The sequence below is a fragment of the Garra rufa genome, chromosome 8 (genome assembly GCF_049309525.1).
Source record: "Garra rufa chromosome 8, GarRuf1.0, whole genome shotgun sequence".
Lineage (NCBI taxonomy): Eukaryota > Metazoa > Chordata > Actinopteri > Cypriniformes > Cyprinidae > Garra > Garra rufa.
The window spans coordinates 27461043-27472117 of record NC_133368.1 but is presented as its reverse complement, the minus strand read 5'-3'; the positions used below and the strand labels follow the sequence as shown (position 1 = coordinate 27472117).

At 32.1% G+C, this 11075-nt stretch overlaps 1 protein-coding gene across 1 annotated transcript; it reads left to right on the top strand.

Moving 5' to 3' along the window:
* Positions 1 to 320: 320 nt before the first annotated feature.
* poglut2 (protein O-glucosyltransferase 2) lies at positions 321 to 10997 on the top strand. The gene is made up of 10 exons (XM_073846028.1): positions 321 to 668; positions 2633 to 2838; positions 2921 to 3126; positions 4376 to 4453; positions 5272 to 5444; positions 5821 to 6058; positions 6187 to 6396; positions 8092 to 8181; positions 10146 to 10250; positions 10820 to 10997. The coding sequence occupies exons 1-10, from the start codon at positions 490 to 492 to the stop codon at positions 10835 to 10837; spliced, it is 1503 nt and encodes a 500-aa protein (XP_073702129.1). The 5' UTR covers positions 321 to 489; the 3' UTR covers positions 10838 to 10997.
* The last annotated feature ends 78 nt before the right edge of the window (positions 10998 to 11075 follow it).

The following is an 11075-nucleotide window of genomic DNA, read 5'->3' as shown; positions in this document are numbered from 1 at the left end:
TTGTTATTGTAATCTCTTTAATAACTATTATTTTTTTTAATGAGCGTGGTTACTGCTAATTTACAACAGTTTTATAGCAGTAACAATATCCTGGTCATATTTTGTACAAATTATAAACTCATTGTGATTAACGGATCCCCTATGAACAATAAATGCACTGAAGCACCGCCGACTACACAAGCAGCATTCGCAAGCGTCTTTCCTCTTCCTATTAGAAAGCCAATCAGCTTTCAGGACGTTGCGTCATTGACGCACACAAGGTGCGAAGGACCAATCACATGAGCAGCTTGAGTCTGTTGCAGAGATTTTCTCACGAGAGTCTCTGGGTTGGTTTGCACACCGAACCGCTGGTCAATGTGAGTATGTAGTGAAATGTATCATTAGTGTTTTTAAGCAACGTTGTTTTAAGAGCTCTTTAGAGCACTGTCATCAGGAGGAAGTGATAAATGAACGTGTCCACTACTGAAAGTGTCCTCATCCTTTATAAACATGTTGAGAAAACTTCTGCTGCTCTTGATGCCTTGCATCATTTTTTTGACGCGGAGATCAAAGGCAGCGGTAGCGCCCAGCGCGAGCAAAACTTTGATCTGGGGTCCTGGACTGGAAACAAACATTGTCCTTCCTGCTCGGTTCTTCTTCATACAGACAGTGGACTCCACCGGACGAAAGTGAGTGAGATCTGCTGGAAGACCAGAACGGGCCACTATAGCTTAGTGGTTAAACATCTGGCTGGAAAATATAGGTTGTGGGTTCAAACCCTGGCTTAAGACACACCACATGTGAAAATGCTACAATTGTAACTATTGGATATCACCATACTTCCCCAGTTGATAAATCACAGTACATTAAGACAATCAGTTTTCTAAAATGTTATGCCTAAATATGCAAACGATACATTATCTAATGAAATATTCATTTGCATACATTTCTATAACAGACATTTGAACGCTAGATGAAACCAGGTTCATGATTTAGTTTTATTTTTGTTAAAATGTTAGAGTTTTATCACTCCATAAACCAGAAAATACTGTCAACAGCCAAGGGAAAAAACAGTAAAAAAAAAAAAAGAAAAAAAAAAAAAAATATATATATATATATATATATATATATCAGGCAAATTATATACACTTCCAAGATTTTTTTTTTAAATAGGTATCTTCTGCTCACCAAGCCTTAAATTTTTTGGATCCGAAGTACAGCAAAAACAGCAAAAAAAAAAAAAAAAAACTATTATAAATATATTTTAAAATGTGTTTTATTCCTGTGAATTTTCTATCCTCATTATTCCAGTCACATTATCCTTCAGAAGTCTTTTGAAATATTTTGATTTGCTGCTCAAAAACATTAATTATTATTATGTAGAATTTTTCCGTTTTTTTGATGAATAGAAAGTTCAGACAGCAAACAGCATTTATCTGAAATAGAAATTTCTTGTTACTTTTGTAACATTATAAATTATTTGTGTAAATTATATAAAAAAAATATACCCAACTGTTTTAAAAAATTGATGATAATAATAATAAATGTTTCTTAAACAGCAAATTTGAAGGATCATGTCACACTGAAGACTGGAGTAATGATGCTGAACATTTAGCTGATAATACATAGATAAAATGATATTTTAAAATATATTTAAATAGAAAACAGTTATTTTTTGCTGTATTTTGATTAAAAAAATCAAGGCTTGGTGAGCAGAAGAGAATTCTTTCAAAACATTAATAATCTTACTGTTCAAAAACTTTTGACTGGTAGCGTATGAACAACCCCCTCTTTAAATACCTAAAGAATATAGATAGAAATTAAACCGTAAAGTTTCATGAATGGCTCAGTGCATGATATGAAATATTTTTTGAAAACATAATTTTCACAATTTAAAGATGGGTACTGTAAATGAATTCTACAGACACAAAAACATGTCATTAAATAAACACATAAATGTGATGTTTTCTTTCTTCTAGTCAGAAAGAAAAAATGGTATGAAAGTGAAATAACTCAAAATTGACCAGTGCATGAGAAAAACAATGGTTTTGTCTGTAGTGTCTTGCCTTAAAGAAAGGTTTCAGCTAGAACCAAAAATGATAACCACAGTAAAACCCTAATAATCGACCAAGATCATCATATTTATTTTTAGTAACCTATATTGATGCTTAAAGAACCCAGAGACCAATACCCAGTTGTTAAAAAACTGTAATGCATCATCAAGTGTCTTAAATGCCGTATACAGCATAAAAAAGACTTCCCTGCTGATCCTTAAACTGATGCAAAGAACCATTGAAGAGATTTTACTTAATCCAAGGCAATTGTGTTGTAAGTGCTTGAATAAATCTGCTAAAGGACAAAATTAGTAGTAATTAGTCTCTGTAAGTTGTATCATGTCAGCCTTTTATGACTGTATGTTTGTCTCCTGACAGACACTGTGTTCTGTGATAAATGAAAGTATGTTTAACAACAAATGGCTGGTAAATTCCCACGACAGGTTTTTGTTGGAGTTTCGCCCCAGGGTGGTAAAAGCGTCTTGTTTATGCATCTGATCTTTAGGTTCACATGTCATGTGTACACACTAAGGCATCAGTTTTCGTCTAGCTTGGCTAAAATAATAATGCATTTGTTGTTGTGATTTCCTCATCTTCAGTTTCACAACTTCTCCTGGAGAGAAGACATTTGAAGTAAAGATTACATCTCCAACAGACCCGTACGCCAGAATCTGGATCCAGATTTTAGACCGGAATGACGGATCCTTTCTGGTTCGGTACCGCATGTATGCCAGTTACACAGATCTGCACATTCAGATTCTCTTGAAAGACAAGCCGGTGGGAAAGTCACCATATGTACTCAAAGGTGAGAAAAATCACATCCACTTTCATCCCATAGAGATGAACAATGTCTGGAAGTTGACACTAACCTATTTCTCACTGTCCAGGTGCAGTGTATCATGAATCATGTGACTGCCCAGAGCCCAGTGGTGCATTATGGGAAAAGAACATGCACTGCCCAGACACTTTCTCTCAGATAGAGAACGATTTGTCTGTTTTTCCTAGTGTGGATCCAGACTATAATGCAGATGAGATCCTTAAGCGCTTTGGGAAGAGACATAGCCTGTGTCACTACACTATCAAAAACAACCAGGTACACACACATATACACATGCCTTGCTGAAAAAAAAAAAAAAAGCTTAAGCCTAAACTGGTTGGCTGGTTTTAGCTGGGCAACCAGCCTGATCATAGCTGGTAATAGCTGGTCAGCCGGCTGGTTTTAGAGGGGTTTTGACCACTTCTTTAGCTGAGACTTGCTGGCCAACCAGCAAAGGGCTGGGAGGTCAGCTAAAACTAGCTACTTTTAGCTTAAACCTGCTAAAACCAGCAGGGTTTTTTTTTAGCAGGGATGTCTCACTCAAATACCTGTGGAGTGTTTTATATATAAACTACACAATTTTTATAAATCTTTACACAGAAAGAATTGAATAGTATTTTGACATCAGTTTAAAATGATTGGACCATTGATTGAAAGTATGGATCAGTAAGATTTTTAATGTTTTTTAAAGACGTTTCTTATGCTCATCAAGGCTGCATTTATTTGATCAAAAATACAGAAAAAAAAAAACTAAAATATATTGTGAAATATTATTTCAATTTAAAATAACCGTTTTATATGTGAATATATTTTAAAATTTAATTTACTGCTGTGATACAAAGCTGAATTTTCAGCACCGTTACTTCCATCTTCAGTGTCACATGACCCTTCAGAAATCATTCTAATATGTTGATTTATTATCAATATTGAAAACAGTTGTGCTGCTTAATATTTTGTTGGAACCTGTGATTTTTTTTCTGAAAAGAACAGCGTTTATTTAAAATAGAAATCTTTTGTGACAATAGACTACCACTACTAATCTAAAAGTTTGGGGTCCGAAAATTTTAATTCTTTCTTTTTTTTTTTTTGGAAGAAATTAATGTTTTTATTGACCAAGGCTGTGTTAAATTGAATTCTAAAAAAAAAAAAAACAAGCAGCACAACTGTTAGAATGGTTTTTAAAGAATCATTTGACACTAAAAACTGAAGTAATGGCAGATTAAAAAATCAGCTTTGCATCCCAGGAATCAATAATATTTTAAAAATATATTATTATAGAACCCCATTATTTTAAACTTTAATAATATTTCACAATATTATTTTTGTGTATTTTTTTTTCTCAAGTAAATGCAGCCTTGATGAGCATATAAGAATTCTTTTAAAAACATTCCAAATTTTTCCAAATCTGTATGTGGCCTCTCTTTTCTTTCTGCTCCTGAAGTCTTCAGCTACTTAAGAAAACAATCAGATTGATCATAAATATGCTTCATAATGTTGTGTACTTTTGTTTTCTTTGTTACTTTAGGTTTATATAAAAACACATGGAGAACATGTCGGATTCAGGATCTTCATGGATGCCTTCCTTCTGTCCCTCACACGTAAAGTGAGTTTTAGCCCAATATACAGACAGTACAAATGTTTTTGAGTGCTTTTATGCAAATAGGTTATGCTAAGTGCTAATGTTATTAACAAACATCTCAAGTATGTGCTTAATCATTTACCTTTGTAACCATTAGATGGCACTCTAACATAGAATGGATGGAGGCCGGCACATTAAAAAAAAGAAGAATTTTGAGTGTTGCAGTGTTAATTTAAATCTTTGCAATAGTATTGTTGATAGATTTGTGGATTTCTCCTAAAGTACTTTAACTGTATTTTTGGGGAGTAAGTATTGGAAAGAATAAAAGTGTTATATAGTATTGAATAATTATATTTTCATACACTATCATTCAAAGTTTTATTGTTAGCAATTTTTTTTTTTTTGAAAGAAATAATTACTTGTATTCATTAAGGACACATTCAGTTGTTTAAGAAATACAACAAAAGATTTCCATTTCAAATAAGACATGTCTTGAGCACCAACTTAGCATATTAGAATGATTGCAGAAGACTGCAGCTGAAAATTCAGCTTTGCCATCACAGGAATAAATTATTTTTTAAAATATATTAAATATAGAAAACAGTTATTTGAAATTGTAATATTATTTCAAAATATTCGTTTTTTACTGTATTTTTGATCTAATAATTGCAGCCTTTGTGAGCATAAGAGAAATATATTAGCATCATTTTCAAATAAATTAAAAAAGATTTGCTGTCCCCAAACATTTGAACTGTACTTTGATTTATTTTGTTGAATGTTTGATTTATGTAAATTCACAACTGAAAAATGAGCAGTCCATTTATATTGTTGTGTGTGACCAGGTCAAGCTTCCAGACATTGAGTTTTTTGTTAATTTGGGAGACTGGCCCCTGGAGAAGAGACGGGCATCTGAGAAGCCCAGTCCGATCTTTTCATGGTGTGGGTCAAATGATACACAAGATATTGTCATGCCGACATATGACTTGGCTGAATCTGTATTGGAGACAATGGGCAGGTAAACAAACTCTTGTGACTCTTGGAGATGCAACTAACATATAAAACTTTTTATGGAACAACATAAAACTTTTTATCGATTTTTAAGGAACTCTGGAATTATTGTTTATTGTAGCAAAATGCCAGACAAAGAGTTTTAGGAAAAATGTGAACAAAAGAAAACTGCAAAAAATGGTGATAATAGTTAAAATGTCTGTCCATAAAAACAAAATGCAATGCCTAGGCTAACATTTAAAAACAGAGAAAAAAAAAATCATGAATCATTTTTTTTTTTTTGTCTATAACAACATGGAATTACATTTCTGTACTGCATATTATTTTCTGTTTTGTGACTGATTCAAATATATTTTGCCCTTTAATCATTTCTTCCGTGACAGAGTGAGTCTGGACATGATGTCTGTTCAGGGACACACAGGTCCAGCGTGGGAACAGAAGATCAGCAAAGCTTTCTGGAGAGGTCGAGACAGCAGGAAAGAGCGTCTTGAGCTGGTTAAACTGGCACGGGCCAACACTGACATGCTTGATGCTGCTTTAACCAACTTCTTCTTCTTCAAACATGATGAGAGCCTTTACGGGCCCCTCGTCAAACATGTGTCCTTTTTTGACTTCTTCAAGGTGCATTTTACAGGACTTCAGTACACGCAGCATAGATCCTTAATTTGATTAATTCACATATATTTATTTTATATTTTTTAATGTTGTTATTTTCACCTGAGGTGATTTGTATGTTTCTCTTTTAACAGTATAAGTACCAGATAAATGTTGACGGGACGGTAGCAGCGTACAGACTGCCTTATCTGCTTGCAGGAGACAGTGTGGTGTTCAAACATGACTCTGTCTATTATGAGCACTTTTACAAGCAGCTCCAGCCATGGGTACACTACATCCCCTTCAAAGCTGACCTCAGTGACCTACTGGAGAAGATCCAGTGGGCTAGAGACCACGATGAGGAGGTACAGCATCCTCATTCACACACACATCTCTAATTCTCATATGAACACACAATATTGTATATTCAAATGTTTGTGAGTACAGGCTTTATATTACATTACATTATATTATATTATTTTTATATCACAAAGAAGAGAACCTAAACCTCCCTTGATCATGATAAAATCATGGCATATTGCTTTAATAACAGCGAGTGGAAACAATAAAAAACTACAAAACAAACAAAAAAGACACAAATTAGTGTCTTTTTTGTTTGTTTTGTAGTTAGATTATATATTATATAGACTATAGATTAATTAATAATCTGTACACTACCCCCCGGTTTCACAGACAAGGCTTAAGCCTAGTCCTAGACTAAAATGTAAGCTTGAGCTGTTTCAAACTGAAACAAAATTGCACTGATTGATCTTAAAATATATCAGTGCATTTGTTTTGTCTCAAGATGCACACCTTTAATGTTTTTTTCCAAGCATGTTTATAAAAATGACTTAAATGTCCTAATTGAACTATGGCCTAATCCTGGCTTAGTCTAAACCCTGTCTGTGAAACCAGGCCTACTAGTCAATTTTTGAACAGTAGGATTTTTAATGTTTTTAAAGTCTCTTCTGCTCACCAAGCCTGCATTTTTTTTTTTTTTTTTACTAATTAAAATAACAGTTTTTTTTATTTTAAAGATGTAATTTATTTTTTTGATTTCAAAGCTGAATTGTGAGCATCATTACTCCAGTCTTCAGTGTCACATGATCCTCCAGAAATAATTCTAATATTCTGATTTGCTGTTAAAAAATGGTTCATGTTTCTTTGATGAATAGAAAGTTTATTTGAAATAGAATCCTTTTGTAACATTATAAACCATAATTTTTTAAAATCAATTTAAGGCATCCTTGCTACCTAAAAATAATAATTTCTGTAATTCTATTATAGTATTAACTTCTGTCATTTTTAAAAGGATACTCACTCCAAGCTTTTGAATGGTATAGTGTATAATGTTACAACAGTTTTTTATTTATTTATTTATTATTTATTTTTATATTTACTCAACTCTTTTAAATATTGATAATAAAAATAATAATAATAAATGTTTCTTGAACAGCAAATCAGCATATTAGATTTTTTTTTTTCTAAATTATTACATTTTTAAAGGATTATGTGACACCGAAGACTGGAGCAAAGATTAAAAATTAGTTTTGACCACAGGATAATTTTTTTTTTTTAATTTTCAAGATATATTTTAAAATGTAGTTATTACAAATAGTAAAAATATTTCACAATATTACTGCTTTTGCTGTATTTTGGATCAAATATATGCAGGCTTGGCAAAAAGAAGAGACAAATCGTACTGTTCAAAAACTTTTGACTGGTAGTGTATATAATTGTAAACTCAAATCATGTGGGGATCTAATTGTGTTACTTGGATTCATTTTAATTTATTAATAAAATATTAACAATACAAAATGGTTAATTCTTCATTAGCTTATTTTCTTAGTGCTAACTGTTTGCATCTGCATGAATGGGAGATGCTGAAGCTATTTTTCTTTATTTTCAAAGCAGAAGGTGTATATGCAGTGTTGTGATGGTAGTGTGAGATAGAGGTCAACTGGTGTGCAGTAGTTGTGAAGATTGCAATGTTTCGAATGTGACTATAGCAGTTAACTGTATAAACAATCATCCTGCCTTTCTGTTTTTTCATCTTATAGGCAAAGCAAATTGCCTTGGCAGGTCAGCAGTTTGCAAGAGCTCATCTGACGGGTGACAGTATATTCTGTTACTACTTCAAACTCTTTCAGGTATTTTTTTCTTATTTCAGTTTAGTGCTGTGATGTGTCTATTGTGGCAGTGGCTACATCAAAAGCAGAACAATTACTGTTTTGCTGACACTACAGGCTCTTTGTACAAGTTGTTTGTTTTTTTGATCACCAAACACCATTTTTAATGACTCTTTTTAATTTTTTGATTTTATGAACTTATCAGTGTGTATATCTTATCTTGTCTTGATCTTCCATCTTCATTCAAGTTTTATGTGTTGTTCTCAAGGGCTCAAAAGACAAAGGTTAAAAAGATGCACATTTTGCCATCTGCACGGCCCACACATTCAGTGGTCTTTTTACTGTCTGTGTTGATAAGATGGTAACATGACTTAGAAGCACTTTCTTTTATCATAATAAAGATTTGTGAGCGTGTTTCTCCCTCACAGGCCTAGAAAGACTCTTTCTAGGTCTGGTATGGTATTTACATATTATTTAACATTTTTGTTGTTATGGTTAAGTCCAAAAATATATTCTTATTCTAATTTTGTTTTGTTTCTTCTTTTTTTAAATATATAAACAGTACAAAATTATGACAACTGAATACATTCAGTCCAACTGATTACAGATGAATTACAAAAAAAAAGACAAAAATATGTATACACTACCAGTCCATGCTTTTTTAAAGAAGTGTCTTCAGCTCACAAGCCTGCATTTATTTGATCAAACATATAGCAAAAACAGTAATTTTGTAAAATATTTTTACTATTTAAAATAGTATCGCTTTCTATTTGAATATATTTAAAAACGTGATTTATTTGTTGTGATCAAAAGCTACATTTCAGCATCCAGTCTTTAGTATCACAAGATCCTTCAGAAATCATTCTAACAGGCTGATTTGCTGTTCAAGAAACATTTTTATTATTATTTTTATCAATATTTAAAACGGTTGAGTTTCTTTTTTTTTTGTATTCTTTGATGAATGGAAAGATCTAAATATCAGAATTTAACTGAAATAAAAAGCATTTGTAACATACACTATACCACTTTACCTATTTTATAAAAATATTTTTTGAGAAATAAATTAATAGATTATAGAAATTAATACTTTTATTTAGCAAGGATGTTTTGAATTAATTAAAAGTGATAATAAAGACATTTATAATGTAACAAAAGATTTCTGTTTCAAATCAGTGCTGTTCATCTGAACTTTATTCATCAAATAAACCTGTTTTCAACATAATAATAATAATAAATGTTTTTTTAGCAGCAAATTAGCATATTAGAATGATTTTGAAGGATCGTGTGACTGGAGTAATGATGCTAAAAATTCAGCTTTGAAATCAGAGGAATAAATTACATTTTAAAATATATTCAAATAGAAAACAGTTATTTCAACTAGAAAAATATTTTAAACTTTTACTGTTTTTTTTCTGTACTTTTGATAAAGAACAGGCTTGGTGAGCAAAAGAGACTTCCTTAAATCAAAAAAAAAAAGCATTTTAATAAAAACTTTTGACTGGTAGTGTGTATATACAGTACATACCTTTGTATAGTGTATATACAAACCTTTTAATAAATGATTATAATAGCTGTGTGCTCACAGTAGTCGCTGAGCACAAGTACCTCTGAGTTCATGAACCCCAGCACTTTATGGTTTTCCATAACCTTCGGCTGGAAACATTAATCTTTAAACACGAAGCAAGGCCTCAAAGCACTTCTTAGCAATAAACCTGTGTGCATTTGAGGTGTGGAAGCGTTAGAGGTCAAGACCACAGCGGCTACTTGAATTTTATGTGATTCGTACTGCTGATAAAGATGCTTGTTTAGTGTGATGATGTTGCGGACGCTTAATAAAAAATTCTAAATAAAAGTGCTTCACCAGGAAAAAGAAAAGGAAGAGGGTGTGTGATTGGATTGTAATGTCTTTGTTTCGTTTTGCCAGTAAAATTTTGTAAGCTAAATGAAATTTCTTCACTCAACCAGCTCTGTGTTTTTGTTTTTAGAAGTACGCTGAACTGCAGGTCACTGAGCCTAAGGTTCGAGATGGTATGGAGCTGGTGGAACAGCCTAAGGATGAACTTTTCCCATGTTATTGCGCAAGAAAAAAGGTCTGTGTTCTTGGTATTAAACCAAATCACTAAAATGTGTATATTAGTTTTGTATTCATTTAACCTATTTTACACAATAATAGAGATTGTACTGACCATACTGAAAGTCATTAGTGTAAAATAACACTACAGTACATCTGGATTCCATCAAACTAAAATATCCTAAGCAAAACAAAATCCTAATAAGTCATACAAATTAAGCACTTTTTTCACTTTTGTCCATAGATTTCCATTTATATGGTTTTATACTATCCATATTGTTAAACAATACTATTTAACTTTGAATTTCCAGCATAATAAAACATTTATTGTTAAGAACCAACCGTAAACATTTTACCACCATATGATATAATATTGTACCCATTCATTTAATTAAGTATCTGATGGATTTATTGTCATTTCATAAAGCACACAAACTGCGTTTATGAGGGCAATACACTTTTTGTTATGACATGGGATTGATCAGCAGATTACTCTCATAAAAAGTTTATATGAATTCTTTTAGTCCGCAGTGCATTTGCTCTGCATCAGATCAAGCATTTTCTAATTGTTTGTTTTGTTTTGTGTAGGTCAGAGATGAGCTGTGAGAGACCACTTATTTCATCATGTAACAGCAGCCATTACATTTAAATGGATTTGCAGGGGAAAAAAAGTTTCAGTCACCACAGACTTGGTGCATCAAGTGTCTTTTGACTGCAATGTCTTAACCGAATGTTTCTCTTTTTGTATTAAATCTTTGTATTTCTACATTCTTGTTGGTCTGGTTTGTATGAATCATATTTGTTTAAAAAGTTTGATAGATGTGGCTTGCTAATAATTAATTTA

What these genes read in the sequence shown, in the direction of transcription:
- poglut2 (XM_073846028.1), top strand. Translation starts at nt 490, where the DNA reads ATGTTGAGAAAACTTCTGCTGCTCTTGATGCCTTGCATCATTTTTTTG. An exon ending in GTCACCATATGTACTCAAAG is followed by an intron (nt 2,839 to 2,920) that starts GTGAGAAAAATC and finishes CTCACTGTCCAG; the next exon opens with GTGCAGTGTATCATGAATCA. An exon ending in TTCTGTCCCTCACACGTAAA is followed by an intron (nt 4,454 to 5,271) that starts GTGAGTTTTAGC and finishes GTGTGTGACCAG; the next exon opens with GTCAAGCTTCCAGACATTGA.